Consider the following 21,167-nt stretch of genomic DNA (forward strand, 5'->3'; position numbering starts at 1 on the left):
TGACCTTTCCTCCAAAAAGCTCAGCTCCTTCGTTCCATCAAATATATAAAAACCCAGAACATTTGGAGATAGCATTAGTGGCTAATACGTGTTAAGTATGTCCTCTGCTTCAGGCACCTGTCATCCCCACTATATGTGTGAGAAAAACAGGGCACCAAGAGAGGAAGTCGATTTCCCAAAGCCACCCGGCTAATCGGGGACAGAGCCTTTTCCACTCTTCTGCCCCACCCAGGTCAGCCCTTGTTTTTCTGTCTTACCTCGGAGTAATTTTTAAACCAGGGTAGATGAAATAAGGGTGCTTCTGGCAATCTCTAGACCTGACCATACGTGGAGCTTTCTAATGTCACGGAATAGAAAACAAAATTCAAAGGGCTCTCTGGGGAGAAGCGAGCACTCCTATTGACACTCGTGGTTCTGAGGCCATGCGACAGCTCCCACCAGCGTGACCTTGGGCAAGCTAATCAAAGCAACTGCATTCCAGTCCCGGTTCTACCACTTTCTGACCCGTCACTTAGCTGCTTTAAGCCTCATCCAAAAAAACAGAGTGTTTAATCCCTTCCTCGTTGAGTTTGTCTGAGGGTGCTGAGTGAAAGCGTGTCAGAAGTTCTTGCACCCTGCCCGCTCCGTAACCTGAGATGGTTACCCACGGGGCAGAGCCAGCTGTGTCCATCCCTTCCCAACTGCACATTCAGTCAGTCACCTCATGTTGAAATTGGCCATGTGAGACAGGCTGGGACCTGGGACCCCTTGCTGCAGTGCTTGCACCTGGGCAAACATCTCCCCAAGCAACAAAATACAAAGAAACTATAAGGGACTAAAAACAACTGTGTGCATGTGCAGTTGGGGCATATTATGGACAACAAGATACAAAAAGACCAAAAAAAAAAAAAAAAAAAATCAACTGCTACTTCTGAAGAGCCAGGAACAAAAGCAGGACACTGCGCATGCCCCGTGCACACAGCGCCACCAAAGAAGCGGGTAAAGCATCTAAGCCACTCCTCCGGCCACACCCCTGGACACGGCCCTACCCTCACCTCATACAAGGAAGCAGCTCAGCCCCCGCCTCGGTGCTCAAGCCCGCGAAACTGTGGCTCGTTCTCGCCCCGCCCCCCTGCTGCAGCAGGAACCCCAGTAAAGCCTTGCCTGAATTTCTTGTCTGGCCTCTTATCAATTTCTATTGATTAAGGAGGCTAAGAGGACTGGTCGGTAACAGCAGCAAAATGACTTAAACCACAAAAATGGACAAATTCTACAAATCAGGGCTTTATTTACCTATTTTTCTAAGAGCTGGTTGTAAAACGTTTTACCAGCAACCCCTGCAGGACTGTTGGAATTGGTTTGTCAACGATATAAATATTAGCTATTACTGTTTAAGATTTCATGACCAAGAGGACAAAATGGAGAATGTTCGGGGGTGAAAACAGCCCCCACGAGAACACGGCCCCCCATCTCACAGGACACCTGTGCAGCACACACAGGTAAGGGCTTCCTCTGTGCCCAAGCCGGGATGGTGGGGGTGCCAGGGAAACAGCAGTTTTTCCACAGCTGGTCCAGCACAAAGGGGCCGAGCTCCACAGGCTTCATTACTGAGTGAGCAGGTGGTGTCCGCACGTGTTCCTTTCTAATCTGACCGGCATTGTGCTTTTCCTGAAACCCCAATAAGTACCGGGAACCCTGTACTTGGTTGCCTTTGCCACTTCCTAACTGGGTGGGGGGCGTTCCTAACTGGGTGGGGGAGAACGCCCCTTCTTCTACTGGTTTACTGCACAGAACTCCCATCTCACTGAAGGTTTAGAACAATTAATTCAAGATTTTAAAATATGAAAGTATATACATGAAAATACACCAGACAACATGTGAAAGACAATGAGGAAAATCTAGATGTATAATGATTTCTGTGATCTTTTTTCTCTAAACTGTGCAAGAATGTGGCTATCCTGAGACTTGCCTTCTGACAATTCCTATATGAGTAAAATAGTAACTTGCTCAGAAAGTGAGAAACCCTCAGCATAGCAAACACCTGAATGTATCTTACTAAGAATTTCAGCAGCTTCTCCCTTAGACATGTTTACGAGCCAGAGTTATTTGTACCCAACACAAATAACTGCGTGTCTCAGCATGTTCGAAATGAGAGGAAAGAGAATGTAATGAAGTCAACACAGGCCACCTGCGGTGGTAGGAATGTAAAATGGTACCACCAATTTGGAAAAAAAAAAAAACCTGGCATTTTCGTAAAAGTTTGAAACCATACATTCAAAAGCATGATTATCTAACTAGTATACGTCTCAGCGTTAGATCTAGAAATATACACAGAATAAAATAGGATTTAAAAACGAGTTAAATGTACAGTTACCACATGACTCAGCAATTTCACTTGTAGGTATGCATCCAAGAGAAATGAAAAACTACGTCCACAGAAAGACTTGGGCGTGAATGTTCTGGGGACAGTAGAAGCTTCTCTCGGGGTGACACCCTTCCTAAGAGCTGAGCACTTGCTGGAGGGCTGGGGGCAGTGGCCTGAGGGCCCCTCGGCTTGCTCTCCGGGTGTGGAACCAGTGCCTCATTACCAGGGCACAGTGTGTTTCCCCCCCAAGATGGAGCCTCCCTTCCACGAGTGGGGACTGGGCAGCAGAAGAGAACTTTAACCAGGAAAGAAAACATGTGTTTTTGTATTTCAGGTAGGTGACTCTGGCATTGTGGCAGACAGAACAGGCTTGTGGTTGCCGAGGGGGAGGGAGGGGTGGGGAGTGAAGGAGTTTGGGGTCAGCAGACGCACACCAGTATATACAGAATGGATAAGCAACAAGGTGCTACTGTAGAGCACAGGGAGCTATATTCGATATCCTGGGATAAACCAGAATGGAAAAGAATATGAAAAAGAATGTATATATAACTGAATCACTCTGCTGTAGAGCAGAAATTAACACAACGCTGTAAATCAACTATACTTCAATTAAAAACACACACCAAAAAACCCAAGCAGAAAGACACCGAGACTGGGGCTGGCTGAGGTTTCACTTTTCCTTTTTAACCAATTAGCCGCCATTCTAAATATCGTAGACCAAACAGAGACTGGGTCATCTGCCCAAAGGTGGGAGTCTGCAGCTATCAAGAGACACAGCCCCAAACTAGTTTAGGACAAGTTCATGTGGCAGACAAGGTAGACCACAGAGGAAGCTGTAGCCAAGCCTTCGCCAGCGTAATGGAGTTAAGTATTCTGGAGTGGGAAGCATCTCTCACTCCTCCATCACATTACGGTGAAACTTGAGGGCCCGTAGCGAGCTCTAGACAAAATACAATTATCTTACCTTGGACAAGTTTCTCTGTTCTCTTCATAGACTGTGGTAGGTAGAATGGTCCCCCAAAGACGTCGACACCCTAATGCCTGCAGACTTTGAATATGCTGTATTAAATGGCAAAAGGGACTCTGCAGCTGTAACGCTACAGATTTTAAGATCAGGAGATTATCCAGGACTGTCTGGGCGGGGCCGTCTAATTGCATGAGCCCGTAAAAGCAGTGAACTTTCTCCAGCAGGAGAAAGTTCCAGTTCTCTGGAAGAAAGACTGTAGCAGAAGGGAAATGCAGAAGATCTAAAGCATGAGACGCGGTGGATCTACCAGCGCTGGGGGGAGCCGCGTAGATAGCATGAGAAGGGACATGGGCAGCTATACAAGCAAAGACTGGCCCCCAGCAGACTGCTAGCAAGGAAATGCGGAACTCCAACCTCAAGGAACTGAATTCTACGAACAACCTGAAGGAGCCTGGAAGCTAAACATTCTCCAGCACCTCCTGAGAAGAGTCCAGCCCAGCTGACAAGCCGATTTCAGCCTTGCGAGGTCATCAGCAGAGGACCCAGCTGAGCTCCATTGGGCCCAGACCTCTGAGCCATGGAATAAATGGCTGTTGTTTTAAGCCTCGAAGTTCACGGTAATTTGTCCTTGCAGAAATAGAAAACTCATACAAAACTGACACATAAACACATTTTTTAAAAGGAAATAAGCAGAATTCTCAAGGAAAAGTGACTTTGAGTATAATTCCCTTTTCTTATTGCAAATACAGGACGTAGGAGCCTTGGAGCTCTTTGCTCAAGAATAATAGTTACAATCCATACTCCCTTCTGTGTTCCTCAGTATACGGCTGTGTTAAATGGGAGACTGAGGCTCTATTTAGGGAGTTTCTAAGGACCTCTAGCAACACTGGAATGGAGAATGGATTTCAGTGAGGTCAAGACTGCAATAGGAATAAAAAAATAAAAAACCTGCAATAGGAAGACCAATTGTCAGGCTATTGTGCTGAGGTGACTGAGGGACCACAGGGCAGGGCTAGCTGGTAAGGAGGAGTCAGACTGGAGAGGGAGACACTGATCCCGAATAGTTCTAGAAGGGCTGGCTAGGTGGAAGGTAGTACCAGGAAATCAGAGAATTCACGAGGAGGACCAGACCTGGGAGAGACTGAAACCATGGATTTGCTTAAATCCACTTCAGCTGCCCTCACAAATCAAGGTGGTTTTGCATGTCCTCCAAGCGGCATGGTAGCCTAAACAATAAGATATCTATCTGCCCAAGTTATTTTCCAGGAACCTGGAGTCAGCTTTGTCTAGTGAGGGCTCAGCTGGTTAACACTGGATCGGACCACTGACCCTCCAAACGGGCACACATGAGTGGCCATGCAGGGACCTTCTGACGCCAGAGGGCTGAAGACTCCACCCTCAGCTCGTGCTAAGCGCCTGCACTCCGTAACGTGCAGACGCCTGTAGCTTCATTACGCCTGCAGCTTCATTACGCCTGCGCAGAACAACAATCACCGCCCCCCACCTCCCCCCCGCCTCCCCCCCACCCCCCGCTTTTCCCGGTCACCTTTCTCCACGCTCCCCACGCCTCAGACGGCCCTGCTTCTTCGTTCATTATCCCGTAACTCCCCTGAGCCCCTTGCGGAGCTGAGACTTGTTTCCCCGTCTTCTCACCTGGCTGCCTTTTAAATAAACCCTCTCTTTGCTGCAAACCTTGGCGTCTCAGCGTTTCGTCTTGCTGAGCGTCAGCCAAACATCAACCTGGTTTGGTTACAAGATGGTCACGGCAGAAGCTTAGTTGGGGATCTATTGAATTTGAGGGACTTGTGGAACATGCAGCTGGTAACTGGATATTGAAAACTGAAGCTCAGCTGATTCTCAAAGATGCCAATTTGGGAATTATTAACATATACGTTCAGAAGATGCTCATGGGTTTTCTTTTGCTTTAAAACACAGTAAGAACACCGAGGAAGAGATACAAACAGCGAGTAACCTGGAGGTGATTAGAAATGGGTTTGGAGGGGAGAGGAAAAAAAGAGCGTAGAAAAGATGAGAGAGCTGGCTAAGGTAGAATTAACTGATATATCACTAATAAACTACAAAAAAAGGTGTGCCTGCAAAGTTCATGACCTTAGGGGAGAAGAAAAGAGGTGGTAGGGAGGCAGAGGTAGAAAATGTCCCTGTTAGCCACAGGGGCCACTGCCGCCTCGGGCCTGGGTGAAGGACGATGGGCGGAAGAGGAGCCGCAGGGAAAGAAGACAGTGCGGACCCAGCCACTTGCACCTTGGGTGCTTCCTGGGCTGGGGGTTCGTAATTTGAGGAATGTTAATAGTGTGTTCCTCCTGAGTACACCATTCCTTCAGTGAAGACTTAGCTATTTACAAAATCGTTTACAGGGGAGGAGGAGCCTCCCCACACCCCGATTTCTGTGAAAGCAATGCTGCCATCCCGAATACGACTGAAAAATCTGCCAGCTTACGCATAGCCACCTATGCATCCAACAGGGTGTCCTCATGAAAAGCTCACAATGGCTTTTCTTTTTTCTCTTTAACATCTTTATTGGAGTATAATTGCTTTACAGTGGTGTGTTAGTTTCTGCCGTATAACAAAGTGAATCAGCTATACATATACATGTGTCCCCACATCTCCTCCCTCTTGCGTCTCCCTCCCACCCTCCCCACCCCACCCCTCTAGGTGGTCACAGAGCACCGAGCTGATCTCCCTGTGCTGTGCGGCTGCTTCCCACTAGCTATTTTACCTTGGGAAGTATATACAATGGCTTTTCTTGATACCCTGTGCAGAATCCCAGTCTGTGAAAGCTTTTGAAGGCTGCACACAGCAGCAGGGAGAGAGAATAAGATGCCCACACAGCAGAGCTTAGGAGGGCTCCCTGCTGAACCGCCAGCGGTGAGGCAAGCAGCCAGCCAGGGAAGGTACCATTTAGGACGGAGTGTTCCTCATTTTCCCAGCTGGTCTACATGGGCTCAAAACGAATTTAAATTTAACCTATTCCAAAGCACCAAATGATTGTTCCAGACCATGAGACCAGATGCTATACTTTCATTATCTTTCCTGATGCCTCTAGTTTTGGCTAAGAATCAAAATAGTTGTCAAACTTTCTAAACGCATATTATCCAAAGCTGCGTGTGTGAAGTGTCTCCAGAATCTTTTATTGCTGCTTTTAAAATTCCCCGTAGAGACTAACCCATACTGTTGCACTCAAACACATTTCTACCACAAAGATTAAAAAGTACTTAAGAATATTTTTTATTCTACTCTGTATCAAGGCCATAGCCACACAAAATGTTTGGATCACTTCATAAGTTATAACATTTCATGTTTTCAACAAGGACATAAATGATCATTTCCTGAGTTTACAATGCAATGTAAAATTTAATCTGTATTGCTAATCAGACATCTTACAGCATAGAAATGTGATCAAAATGATCGTTTGCTTTATCATGTCATAAAACACAAGAGCTTATTGTAGAACAGTGATAGTTTAAATGGTGAGGAACTTTGCGATTCATAACAAAGAATCCTGGATATACTTGTTGCCATGATTGACTTTCCAGGACAAATATCAGTAGTAAAATAAGTTATGGTACAAAATAAAGTCAACAAGGTCTCTATAGCGAAGAAACATTTGATTTCATTTAAGAAACTAAAACCTGGATTCTAGTTAACCTATATACAAAAGGTATATAGGTTAAAAAACCCTAAGTAATCACAAATTTAGCTAAAACAGTTGAATGACGGCTCTTCGTTATGCTGTAAAACTATGGATCTCATCTTTGGAAAAGTTCATATCATGCAGCAACCTGAAAAACAAATTAAAAGCACATGTTTCTTAGGGAAGATGTTTAAAAATAAAGAAGATCAGAGTTTACCATTGTAACCATAGTATTTTTTCATTTTCCCCATTTAGCATGTGGTTTCTAAAACACTCCACAATTATCACTTCTAAAAAATTAACAGTAATTCCTTAATATCTAATATCTAGTAAGTGTTCATATTTTCAATTGTCTCATAAATGCCAAAATTTTTTAAAGTTTGCTTGAATCAAGATCCAATTAAATTCTACTCACTGTGATTGGTATATATGTCTTTTGGGTATTTTTTGATCTGCAACATCCCCTCCATCTCCCTCTCTCTCTCTCTGTCCTGCAATTTATTTGTTGACAAAATCAGATTTTTAAGTGTTGAGTCTCCCACGGTTCTCATTTTGCTGCATCCCTGTGGTTTACTTTAATAATATGTTCCTTTTTCCTTTTATCTCCCAAAATTTAATAATTGGGTCGAGAGGCTTAATCAGATACAGGTTCAAGTCTTTTCGACAAGACTACTTCATGACGCTCTTTCATCAGGAGGCACATAATACCGGGTTGCCTCTCTTTTTGGACGCTAAGCACCCCTGGTGATCTACGTACAGACCTACTCGTTTCATTAGGGACCGAAGTTGGTGATATTCTACTCCTAACATTCTTTATTCATTTATCAGCCGAGGAATTCTATACAGAGTAACTTCTGCTCATCTACTACGTGGTTGTCCAGTAGTATAACTCATACAGAAGAGGGAGAATAAATGCTGGTTTTCTTCCTCTTCATCCACAAGTTTTTGAAGTAAGGACTTGATCCCCTAGCATTCTATCATAATTTTCCCCCCCTGAACAGAAGCAGAAATACTGCTTAATGGGCTTCCCTGGTGGCGCAGTGGTTGAGAATCCGCCTGCCGATGCAGGAGACACGGGTTCGTGCCCTGGTCCGGGAAGATCCCACATGCCGCGGAGCAACTAAGCCCGTGAGCCGTGGCCGCTAGGCCTGCGCGTCCCGAGCCTGTGCTCCGCAACGGGAGAGGCCACAACAGTGAGAGGCCCGCATACCGCAAAAAAAAAAAAAAAAAAAAGAAATACTGCTTAAGCATAATTCAACTTGGAGAATACTGTAAATGGAGACTGAACTCTTAAAAGTAGCTCTGTTTAAAATAGTGCTGAAGGGGACGTCCCTGGCGGTCCAGTGGTTAGGACTCCACGTTTCCACTGCAGGGAGCCTGGGTTCGACCCCTGGTTGGGGAATTAAGATCCTGCAAGCCATGTGGCGTGGCCAAAAAAAAAAAGGTGAAAAAAAATAAAATAAAATGCTGCTGAAAATAATAAACATTTGCTTTGTACTCACTCTTTGTAGCCACTGTGCGAAGCATTTCACGTGCATAAATATTATCACGTATTCCCTCGGATAGGTGGGCGCACTAAAGCTGAGAGGGTGCTGGCCCTAGGACGCTTAGCTGATGATTGCAGGGTGACTCTCAGTGGTGGAGCTGGGGTTCCAACCCAAAGTGGCAGCTTCCGGAGCCACCCACACACTCAGACAGGGCGGCACAGGAGTACAAGGGCCAATGCAGCACGCAGGCCAGCCTCTCACTGTCTGGACCCAACCTACCTTTCCGGCCGTACCGCCTTCTTCATAATTAAGATGAAAAATAAAACAGCGAGAGAGAAAATGACCTAGCAAATGTTAGGCTCAGTCATATACCAAACAAGGAAATGCAGGGCATTTCAGGCAGTCATATTTTTAAAGTCATCTAGAAACCCAATAGTGGCTATATCTAACCCAATATTTTAAAGTGTCATTTTAGAGTTAAATAAGATCAAGGTGATTTTTAAATAAGATGGTCACTACCACTGGCTGTTCTTTGTGCGGAGTTCAACTCTTGCTCTTGGCTTATTTATGCTCTAGTCTCTGGTTTCTGTCTTGCTGTTTGGCTTTCTCTCACTGTGTTATTGATGAATGCTCACCCAGCTGCAGAGCATGATGGAAGATCAAAAGCTACAATGAGGTGAACACTGCTTATTATGATATATTTTTTTAAAATTATTATATATTATGAAGCTTTGGTGGAAGAGGAGGTTGAATCTAGTGTCCCCCAAATTATCTGGCACCAGTCTTGTGAAAGCGTGCACACCACCAGCCCCTATCAGAGGCCATCAAGAGCTGGCTGTGTCTGACTTTTGTGCTCACGTCTAACTCTGCGCATAATCCGGGCCTCCGACGGTTCACCTGCACGCAGATTAAACACTTTGTTATTATTTTCTTACGCTGTGACAGAATATTGAAGTGCATGTTATATGAATAGGAAGAAATGAGAGCCACGTCGACTGCTGTTTATAGGAGGTCATCATTTCACGGTGCTGGGATTCTCTCTCCTACCACGTTGCTACTCACTTCATTCCTTGTTCTGTAAATGGCATTGGTCCACAAATGCAGATGAGGACTTTGGACGTGTCTAAACTTCTTTTCAAAAATTCAGAAAGCAGAGCTGGTGAAATGTATCCCCGTTTGCCGTTCCATTCAGAAGTAGGTGCTGAGAGAACAAATTCAAGGTCAAATCTGGAGAAAAGAAACAATTTTTTAAAGTCTATTACATTAAATATATTATGAACATGTTTCTAGTTCAATAACGCATCTTTTTCTCCCCTGGAGAACAAATGAATATATGAAGGTTGACATGCTTGCTAGAAAAGCACTAGAACAGAATGTAAACAAACATTTTGCAAAGACAAACAGGGAAATCCACATTTACTAAAGATAAACTTTTGCTACAGAGAATAATTTGACATTTTCTGTTGAACTCATTAGAAAGAGAGCTCTAAAGGATCTCAGAGAACTCCACATTTTTATTAATAATTCGCTTGTATAAAACACAGGAAAGAGCAACGACCAGTGACATGTGCATCTTCATCTCTGACTCAAACCCCTCCAATGACTCCTTGACCCTGACAACCAACGGCCTATCTGACTTCTCACTGTTACTGTCTTCATGGCTTCAGCCTTGACTTACAGTATCCCTGCGCCACACCCGAAGCCACTGCTATGAATGGCCGTTTGGCTGCACAAACCAGAAACCCGGGATTGATCTGCCTCCCCCTCCACGTCCACATTCTCCCCAATCCTGGCTCCTAAGTCTGCGCTCTGCTCCTCTCAGCCTTCACTGCCACACCCTGCCGGTTCTCTTCCTCCTTCTGTCATGTTTCTACCACACCCCGCTGTTCAGCTTCGTAGCTCAAGCATCATTTCCAGGGAAGCACGGCAGCCCCACCAGTCTGGAGGCCTTTCGGAATTACATGGGTTGTAGGACTGTTTCCCTTTTCCTCTTCTTTATAGCCTTTCTATCAGGCTGTAAATACGTGGCCACCAAGATGATTATTCTGGTAATGTCTGCCTTCCCCATTAGACTGGAAGCTCCGAGAGAGCAGGGACCATGTTTGCTTGGGTCATCGCTGCAGCCCTAGTGGCCAACACACAGGAGGCACCCAAACCCTATGGAGTGAAACACTTCAAAGAAAAGAAAGGGTACAGAATCACAATCAGAAAGGAGCACATCAAGCCAAGTCTCACAAGGGAACAGCAGACCATTTCCTCCCACGGCTCTGTAATCTGCTAAGTGAACTGCTGATGAACAGCCACAGCAAATTCAAAATTCTAAGCTGTACCTGCTCCCTTTGCTCCATTTTCGCAAACACAAGTCGCTCTTATCATTTACAGGAGCATCAGATCGAATGTGTTTCTACATTTTCCACTTGAGTAATACGTTCATCTCAATCTTAAGAAAACGCTGGAGTGAACAATTTCTCTCGTGAGGTGGCCCTGGGAGCCAAACATCAAAACCGAAGCAAGACGTGGCTGGAGCTGTGGTCCTCGCCTGGCTGGGCTGCAGCTGGGTAAACGCTCCCAAGAGCGGACGGGCCAGCACAAGCATAGAGACCAGCTCAGGGAGCCAGCCGGGGCTACAGAACCCGCCCCAGCTCTCACCACACCCAGCTTCTAGGGCTTATAGGTCCATCTGTGGAACAAGGTGGGAAAACTATATGCTCTCTTACAATTCTAATATTCTGATTTTATTTTTAAAGACCCAACAGAGATGTGTTTTATTGCTTGCCTTCAAGGTTCCCATTTCACTTTAGCAGCAATAGGAATCCACGCTCTACAAAACAGTACCCCAAATACTTTCTTTTCACTGACATGTTTTCCTTCCCAGCACGTATCATGAAGATAGCATTACATAATTCTGGAGTGTGATGTTTGTTTGCTGCTCCGGGAGGCCAGAGTCCGTGCCTGCCTTGTTCCTACTGTATCCAGACCCGGCTGGAGGCAAATGTGCAAAAACTACTTGATGAAGGAATAGAGGAATTTATTTAACAAGAAGCCATACTGGTTAAAAATAAACACTATACGCAGAAGAACAAAGCCATATGCTAGCATCTATGAAATTACATATAAAAATGTACGTGAACTTGTAAGGGCATTTCTTCTGGGAAGAAGGTCTATAACCTTTCATCAGATTATCAAAGGGACCCAAAAGCAGCTGTGGAGCCACTATCTTAAGACATTTCTAAGTATACATAGACAACGCAATAAAATATAGCAACTGCCTTGTTAAATTACAAATAAAAGATAGTCTCCTCTGCCTCTATTTCCAATCAGCCTGTCCCTGGAATAAAACTGCTAAGATACATAAATCAATACTGGCGTCCTTTGTCATCTGAATAAAAATCTTAATTTTCCTTTAGTGAGATGCTTTAGAAAGAAAAAAAGAAAAAAAAAGCCTAATCAGTGGCATGCTTTCTGCAGGCATCTACTAAACAGTGAAAACTAACTGTGATCCTTACATAAATGGTATAAATTCCTCATGTATTTTGTATTTATTCACATATTGGTCCCCTGGGTATACCTTTGGGTCTCTCAATGGAAAAAGTGACCAGGTGGCATGGATGCAATTTTCAGGGAATTTGTAAGGAGGCTGCTATCCTGTCTCTCTTCTCCATCATAGCACTGGAAAAGAGCTTTCACTGGAGTGGGAGCAAATCCCAAGGTAAGACTCAAGAATACATGAACTGGGCTTCCCTGGTGGCGCAGTGGTTGAGGGTCCGCCTGCCGATGCGGGGGACGCGGGTTCGTGCCCCGGTCCGGGAAGATCCCACGTGCCGCGGAGCGGCTGGGCCCGTGAGCCATGGCCGCTGAGCCTGCGCGTCCGGAGCCTGTGCTCCGCAACGGGAGAGGCCACGGTAGTGAGAGGCCCACATACCACAAAAAAAAAAAAAAAGAATACATGAATGAAGGATATCTTATACCATATCAGGATACAGATGGTTACTGTGGATTGTTGCTTCTGAATTTTTCTGAAGGGCAACTTACTGTCTGAAGCATTTACAGCCTTGAGGCCTGAGGGGATGCACTGGCAAAGGTCCTGAAACTCCTTTCTGCCCTATGATTTCAGAAGTGCCAGAAAGGACTGGGACTCTTGAAAAGGTTACCTGAAAATAAATTTCGAGAATCCATAAAGTGCAAAGCAACATGAGAGAGAGAAAGAGACAGAGAAAGAGAGAGAGAGAGAGAGGGAGAGGACTGTTTCTGATGAATGCCTATGAGGTCTAAATGTCAATGGAAGTAAACAAGCTTGTCCAAAAAAAATTACTTTAAAGTAGGCTGATAAATGACCGGAGATAAAAAAAAAAAAAAACACCTCGAAATATAAACGTATGCGCTCAGTCTAAAGCATACGCAGAGCGTGAAGTCATTCAACGACGTACTCCCTCCTCCCCCAGGCAGTCAGCGTCCCAGACCCACTCCTTCCTATTTCTTACACATACATATCCCTGCCTTCCCATTTTTACTGCCACAGCTCCAGGTCCGGCCCTTCTATCTCTTGTCTAAGATGCTGCTCCGATAAGCTTACCCTCGTCTACCTGGCACACCCTTGTTATACTAGTTCTCCTAAAAGCCCAGATCCAATCTCGTAACTTCTTTGCTAAAGCTTCAGTGGCTTCTCACTGCCCACAAAGTAGTATTTCAGAGTATTTGGGGTCCCAGCTTTTCCTGGTTTCTCTAGCTAAAGAAAAATACTAGAATCTGCAGAAAAACTTGCTATTTGCTCATGGGAGAAACAGCTCACAAAATAAACAGCTAGGGGTTAAAAACATTTCTCAAAACGAATCTGATTAAACACTTGTGCTCCTTCAAATGTTAGTGGTGGTCCATGAAAACAAAAGGCTAACCTGTCAAATAAGTTTGGGACTACTGGGTTAAAAGAAGTTAAATAAATCTGTTTAGAATTTCTCAAAGCCTTGAATATGCTAAGTTCATATTAAACTTCAGGAAGATAACATAGTATACATTATTTCTCAAACTTATTTAACCATAGAGCCCTTTAGGGGGAACACATGAATATTTCAAGGAACACATTCCAAGAAACACACCCCTGGGACTTCCCTGGTGGCGCAGCGGTTGAGAGCCCGCCTGCCAATGCAGGAGACATGGGTTCGATCCCTGGTCCGGGAAGATCCCACATGCCGCGGAGCGGCTGGGCCCGTGCACCACAACTACTGAGCCTGTGCTCTAGAGCCCGCGAGCCACAAGTGCTGAAGCCCACGTGCCCTAGGGCCTGTGTGCCGCAACTACTGAGCCTGCGTGCTGCAACTACGGAAGCCCACGCGCCTACAGCCCATGCTCCGCGACCAGAGAAGCCACCGCAATGAGACGCCCACGCACCACAATGAAGAGTAGCCTCCGCTCGCTGCAACTAGAGAAAAGGTCACGTGCAGCAACGAAGACCCAATGCAGCCAAAACATAAATAAGTTTTTAAAAAACCCAAAAAACATTGGGAACTGTATTCAATACCTTGTAATAACCTATAATAGAAAATAATCTAAAAAATATATATCTGAATCAGTTTGCTGTTCATCTGAAACTAACACAATATTGTAAATCAACTATACTTCAATAAAAAAAAAAAAAAAAAACCCACCACCACCGCTGGAGGCACATCTGGGAGGACCAGGGCGTGGTAGAGGGTCCAGATGAGGGGCCCACGTATCTGAGTTGCCTCACAGGCTGGGGAAAAGGAAAGGCGTTCAAGCACCTTGTTTAACTTACTTGTGCTTCTGGAATCACTGGATTTTTCTGTCTTCAATGGGGCTTACACATTGCTGGTCCCCAAACTGGCACCAGAATATAGAAAAACTTTACCTTTCGAGAGGCTATTGTCAAAATGGATCAATAGGCCTTGGTACACTTTGACTTAGTGATTCTTCTGGTGAATCTTTACCCTGCCTAGTTAGAGAGGTACAGAAAAATTTGTACTCACTATTTCAAACAGTAGAGGGTTGGTTAAACAAATTGTGGTATGAACTCAATGACCAAGTACAATGCAGCTATTAAAACTCATGGTGTAGCGGGAGTTTTCCCAACTAGCACTGCTGGTAGTCTGGGCAGGAGAATTCTTTGCTGTCCTGGGCTGTCTTGTGCACTGGAGGCTCTTAACAGCATTCTTGTAGGCTCTTAACAGTCTCTACCCACTAGGTGCCAGGGGAGCCCCTTCCATCGGCTGTCAAGATCAAAAACGTGTCGAGACATAACTGTCCCCTAGGGTGTCAGGGTGTCGGGTGGGGGGAGACAGAATCACTCCAGGTCGAGAGCCACAGGTTGAAAGTATTCTATACATAGAATACACACAATTCACTACAAGTGTAGTTATAAAAAGCACAGTCAGTATGGCTACATTATTCAAAAATACAAACCAAAAATAATGTGTGCATTTAAGCGTATAAGTGCGTGCGTGCGTGTATGTATGGGTGTGTCTGTGAGAGAGAGAGGGAGAGAAAGAGAGACGAAGAGAATGGAAAGATACAAACCATAATGTTGTTCCTTGGATGGTAAGATTATGGGTGATCTTTTCCCTTATCTATTTTTTATACAAATCTGTATTAATTTTATAAATGGCAAAAATCAGCAAGTCATCAAATTCTACTATTTATAGAAAAGAATATGCTACTAACTTTACTAAAATAAAGTTACTATCTTCAAACATGACTGCTTTGAAAGGGAAGGAAGATACTTACTATATTTACATATTACAAAATGCCATCCAGAAGTCACTCTCATTGTCAAACCGTCCTGCACCTCAAAAAGAATTCTGCAAAAGCAGAGAACTCGGAGCGGACGCATTCGACTGGGGGAGGGGGGAGTACCAGCGTGTAAGGCTGAGTCCGCCAGGCCTCAGTAGTCGAGACAGAGGTTAAGTGAAATTTAATTTGGATTTCAGTTTACAGAGTAATTAGCTACACCTGCTGCTGTACATATTTACCTTCTCCTGGGGTCAACAGTCCAGTGTAATAAAATATTTGGATAAAATTCAGGCAAGCTAACGTTTTTTTTTTTTTTTTTCTGTTGAAATTTTATGCTTCGTGACATGAAAACTGAATGGACACAGAAACATCCTGAAAGAGTCCAAATGGTCTACCTATTTTCGGCAATTCTGTTAAGTTTAGCAACATGGGAAAATGAAGAGATCCACTCCTTGGACTGCGTGAGACGATAAGCCAACACCATATCCTGTTCCCTGTTACACCCCCCCTACAGGCACCTGGGAGACGCTCACAGGAAATTTATGGGTAAATGAGTGTTACAAATATGGTCATTCTGGGCGAGGCACCCACGTCGGCTATCTCATGGCCTCCAACTCCCAAACAACCCTATGACGGAGATATTGATGTCCCTGTTCGACAGACAGATAAACGGAAGCTCCCTCAGATCAGGTGACTTGCCCGAGCTCACAGGTTAATAAGTTTCCATCATACAATAATGTGTCGAAGAATTTCCTTTGCTAACTATATTATGTGGATAAACTCCGAGGACAAGCACAGCACGCTTGCTGAAAATGAAAAAATTAGATAATACACCAGTCTCAGTATACATTTTTCCTATCCCTCCTTGCTCTGCAAAGGATTGAATGGAAAGCTGTGTCCTAATCCTACAGACAGTAAGGTATTTCATTTGTTTTAACTATAGAATTTATTTTTTTTAATGGTCACAATCCAGTAATAATTTAACCAAGGAGATGAGTCCAAGTTTCACATTCTGCCATCAGAAACTTTATTACTAAAACGAGCAGTGACATAGGAGAGTCAAGATGTAGGAAAGGGTGGTTTAACAGGTAAAAAAAATAAGCCTTAAATGTTAACTAAATGACAGATGTGACCAGTTAAAACTATCTTATATTAAATTTGAACTTTCACTTTCCTTCTATGTAGGGGACTCAACAATTACGCTCTGAATGAACAGCACTACCGACAGCCATCAGTCAACCTGTAAGGCTAGGTTTCTCCTCTATCTGCCTAAAACCGGAGAATATGGAAGGTTCCTGACAAATGTTCCAAAGCCACGTACATACACAAGGCCTCTGTGTTTCCCAGTGAGGGTCTGACCCCGAGTCTCCAGGGGGGCACAGATCATGCGGCGCTGGAAGTCAGTGCCAGGAGAGGGCCCCCAGCAAGCAAGTGCACCTCCAGGAAGTGGAAGGAAAGGGAGGGAGCAGAGAGCGGACAGGAGCGGAGCGGGCAGGTGAGAGCGGGTGGGGGGGGTGGTAAAGGCAGGCCGGGGGCAGAGCACGGCCTTGGGGACACGGCGAGGGGGAAGGGTAAGCTGGGACGAAGGGAGAGAGTGGCACGGACACATATACAACCACCAAACGTAGAATAGCTAGTGGGAAGCAGCCGCATAGCAGAGGGAGATCAGCTCGGTGCTCTGTGACCCCCTAGAGGGGTGGGATAGGGAGGGTGGGAGGGAGACGCAAGAGGGAGGAGATATGGGGACATGTGTATATATATAACTGATTCACTTTGTTGTAAAGCAGAAACTAACACACCATTGTAAAGCAATTACACTCCAATAAAGATGTTAAAAAAATCAACAAAAAACCAAACCAAAACAAAACCACTCTCGCTTCTCCCAGCAAATGGAGCGCCTCACTCACTAAGAGCCAGTCATCCAAAAGTGCAAAAAAGGGGCCTTTCTCATCCTCAATCCTGCAGCCTATGCAATTCCACCAACCCAAATTATGTGGACCCAGCAAGACAAAACAAAACACACAGGGGACGGTGTTAAAGGGCACTTCATGTTCAGAAGCTGTCGACACATGCCTTTTTACTAATTCTTTCTTTTTTTAAAAATTTTTTTAAACTTTTTATCTTATGTTGGAGGATAGTTGATTAACAACGTTGTGTTAGTGTCAGGTGTAAAACAAAGTGATTCAGTTACACATGTACACGTTACTCCTTATGTCGAGTTTAACATCAGTGGAGAGGCTAAGAGTGCAATGTCTGTTTGCTGAGATAATAGTAAATGAATTTTTCTTGTTGAAGCAAGAAAAAAATTCTTGAAGAACACCATGTCCCCAAACGGCCAGAAATACGTTTTTTAAAACACCTAGCTAAAAAAGTGTAGCTATGTCTGCTTAAAGTCTTTTAAATGCTTGTTGAGGAAACAGGAGCTCTAACAGTCAATACAAGAACACATGTATACAGAGGTCCTTCATCATAGCAATCCAAATATCCGAGGCAGGGCTTCACAATTTCCAAGCACTTACACTATCTTCTCTAGTCCTCACAACAGGCTTATGAAGTAAGTAGGAAAGATGTCATTATTCTATTTTGAAAATAAAGGGACAGGCCCACAGAGCTCCGTAATTTTTGAATACAGTTTCAAGCTAGTAAAGGGTAGACTGAAAACCAGAATTCAGGTCTTTAGGCTTTTTGACTCCCGATTCTCCACTTCGAAAATTAGTGAAAAAGACACTTGAAAAATCCAGGAATTTGTATTTCTTTATATTATGCTCTAAATTGCCATGCAACTACTTAAGTATAGTACATATTCTTAGGTTTATGTCTTAAGTACGTAAGAAGAGAAAACACTTCGATGATTAAATTCAGGTCGTCCTTCATTTGTGCAAATTATTTACTAAAAGAGAAAGTGGGGGAGGATGGGAGGCAACAGGGAGGAAAAAACTAGAAGGAACCACGGCGTCACCTTCGTGAGGATGTTCAGAAAATATTCAGAAGAACCTGGAGCCCCTGGGACAGCTGAATTTCTGAGGCCTTTGACTTTTAAAATGTCTAGAACTTTATCTCCACCATACTGTCATAAACATAGATACTTACGTCAGATATTTTGTATGACTTAAGAAGTTCTGCAATTCTTAGAAATAGTTTTTAATGATCACAAAAATGCTTCAGAAATATGACAGCTTGTCCAATTTATTCTTCTTCTGAAAATTTTGTTTTGAATTTCTAACTGTTTTCATATCTCTTTAGGGGAGATGGGGCATATGCGTGGTTAAATTATCTCACTTCCTTGGACTGTGCTAGGGCTCTTTTTTCAATGAAACAAATTTGCCACCTTGCTGTCCTTGCTGCCTCATTTTACCACTGAATTCAGCCTGACTCAGACTTTTTTCTATTACCTATACCAGCATTTCCCAAAGTGTGTACTGAGGACCACTAGTGATATTTAATACGTGTTAATGCAAACGAACAAAAATGAAGAGAATCTTGCTAAACAATGCAGAAGGAATCCCCTTTCTTGCAAAGTCACAGTGGACATTGGCATAGTAAAGGCTCTAAGAAATCCTGTAGTAAAAAAACATGTTTATTTTTGCTTAACCTATCTCACCAGATTTATTTGATCTGTCCCCATTATAACAAGAAAATCTTGAATTACCAAATTGGCTGCACTGGATCATTTTCAATGAAACCTAACTCAGTATAAACAATATAACATAAACATAAAGCCTAGTATATATTTTACTGATACATATTTGATGTCACATTGACCTTATCAAACTATTTCTTTGGGGGAGGGGTACTAACATTACTTAACATTACTCACATTTAGTTTTTTGTGTTTGTTTTTTAAAGAGAATTAGTGATTATTTTTGTTTGAAGGAGTTTCCTGGTCAGTTAAAAACCCCAACCAAAGGAGGCAGGGTGTCAATTGACTGAACCTGTATGAATACTGAAAACCAGAGCTAATACCACTTTTATACCTTTTATCCTTAAATGCTAATTTCTCCAATTGGCTTCTCCAAATTATGTCATCCTCTGTTTTATTGAAGAACATCAGCTTCACTTTCCTTAAAAGAAAAAACAAGAACAACTCAAAAAGTACTACTTGATTACAGAATTTAAAATATGCATGAATGGAAAGTCTAAAAGTGAACTGGCATGAATGTTTTTTTACTGCCAATTAGGTAAGCAAAAATATCAAAAATAAAGGAATCAAGTAAATAAAACAGCTTGGAGTGGAGGAAGAAGAGTGAGAAATGACGACTGAGGGATAACATGTCTGCTGAGGTCCACTAAGTATTTAACGGATTTAGAATACCTTCTGCTAATCTAGCAGTCTTACAAGGGGTAGTAATTGAAGACAAAATGACATACCTGAGACTGCGTATATTAGTCAAAGCATAACTCAGTACTTTAACCATTGGTGTGAAGCCTGTTCCTGCTGCCAATAAAAAGAGATCTTCCAATTCTTGGAACTGGGATATTTTAAAATTGCCCTCGGGATTGCTTACAGAAACATAATCTCCTAAACAACGAAATATACATAAAATCAGGAAACAAAAAACTGAGCCCATTAACCTAGCTGAATTAAGAACACTAGGAGAAACAGGTTTGCATAATTATCAGACTACATCTCAGTTTTTAAGGAATGTAAGGGGTCTTGAGAACACTCATTAGGCTCCCAAGTATGTCATTATACTCAAATTATCATTGTAATCAAATTAATAATGAGATTTCATTATACTCGTTTCCCAATATTATTTTCCCAAATCAACTGGAGGCTCTAACATACAAACTACTGCCAAATATTTAACTACAAATTATCAATAAAGGCCTGATTGCTAAACTAAAACTAGGCACTTCAAAAGCAGAGTCCGGGTATACCTGTCTCGCACAGTATAGGGTGGAAAATACACATTCTCTACTTACATACTCATTCCTAACCACAGTAATAAGCGTAGCAGGAGAGAAAACTGAAATGGAAATGTATTCTAATACCTTATGTTGTTAGTAAACGTGCCAACTTTGCCTCCATCAAGTCTCTGAAAATACCTATCAATTAAAACAAGAGCTGTTCTGCATTTAATTCCCATAAAGACAAAGCAAGATCAGAAACCGTACTTGGGGCATGCTACTTCCAAATTTTCAATCCAAACAGTTGAAGAAACCCTTTTTCTGCTATGCTGTTGGCATAATCGCTATGTACCACTCATATAAGAGAACTGTCTTTAGGACATTTCAGAAATTTTCAATGTAACTTTAAAAATAAAAAATAAAGCTGACCATATTTTAAAAACAATTTCAAATGCTCTGGTTTAATTTTAAATGTTTGGATGCTCATCATCTTTGCCTTCTTTGTCCACGGCAGGATAGTAAGAATGCTGTAGTAACTGATGAGTTACACGGACATTGGAAAGTAACCGAAGCGCCTTTTGCTATAGTTTGAAAGGGACCCTAAGATCAGCGCATCCTCAGGAAGCAGTCAGCTGGTTGCTTCCTAAAGCAGCCTCACAGAATGATATTGACTTGATGACTTCCGTCCACAGTCCAGTCCTTCCGATGTCATAAAATTGATTAGACTCAGGCAAGGACTTGATGCTCACCAAGTTCACGAGAGATTAAAGCACACATGCCAGAACGGCAATGGATTTTTCAGCCTGACTACCAGCATCTAAGTGACCTGAGCATTACGCGCCCCATCCAGGGCATCTCATTCCCAGTATTGGAAGACCAAACATTGGGAACATTTGGAGGGGCAGAACAATCGTTTAAAAGTTGCTTGATGAACATGGAATTGAAACAAAGAAGTGGATAATTTTATAGGGTAGCTCACATAGGCCATAATGAGGCTTCATGAGTTACCACTGCCAGGCCAGTGTACAATCCTCTAAGTTGCACCAGTATCTGTGCCGTGACTAGTTCCCCTAGATGAAGTTGAAAAAACACGGATCTTGCTATTTTGGCTTTCCTTTCCCATGCCCT

General features: G+C 43.3%; 1 protein-coding gene across 1 annotated transcript in view; it reads right to left on the reverse strand.

Moving 5' to 3' along the window:
* Nucleotides 1-6,541: 6,541 nt before the first annotated feature.
* CYB5R4 (cytochrome b5 reductase 4) overlaps nt 6,542-21,167 on the reverse strand; it is an 87,574-nt gene continuing 72,948 nt past the window's right edge. Inside the window, exons 13-16 of the mRNA XM_059083904.2 lie at nt 19,560-19,710; nt 19,166-19,252; nt 9,513-9,677; nt 6,542-7,111 (exon numbers count right to left, since the gene is read on the reverse strand). Of these exons, the coding sequence (XP_058939887.1) occupies nt 7,057-7,111; nt 9,513-9,677; nt 19,166-19,252; nt 19,560-19,710 (458 nt within the window). The 3' untranslated portion in view covers nt 6,542-7,056. The remainder of the gene's footprint in view (nt 7,112-9,512; nt 9,678-19,165; nt 19,253-19,559; nt 19,711-21,167) is intronic.

Source organism: Kogia breviceps, chromosome 13, assembly GCF_026419965.1.
Source record: "Kogia breviceps isolate mKogBre1 chromosome 13, mKogBre1 haplotype 1, whole genome shotgun sequence".
Lineage (NCBI taxonomy): Eukaryota > Metazoa > Chordata > Mammalia > Artiodactyla > Physeteridae > Kogia > Kogia breviceps.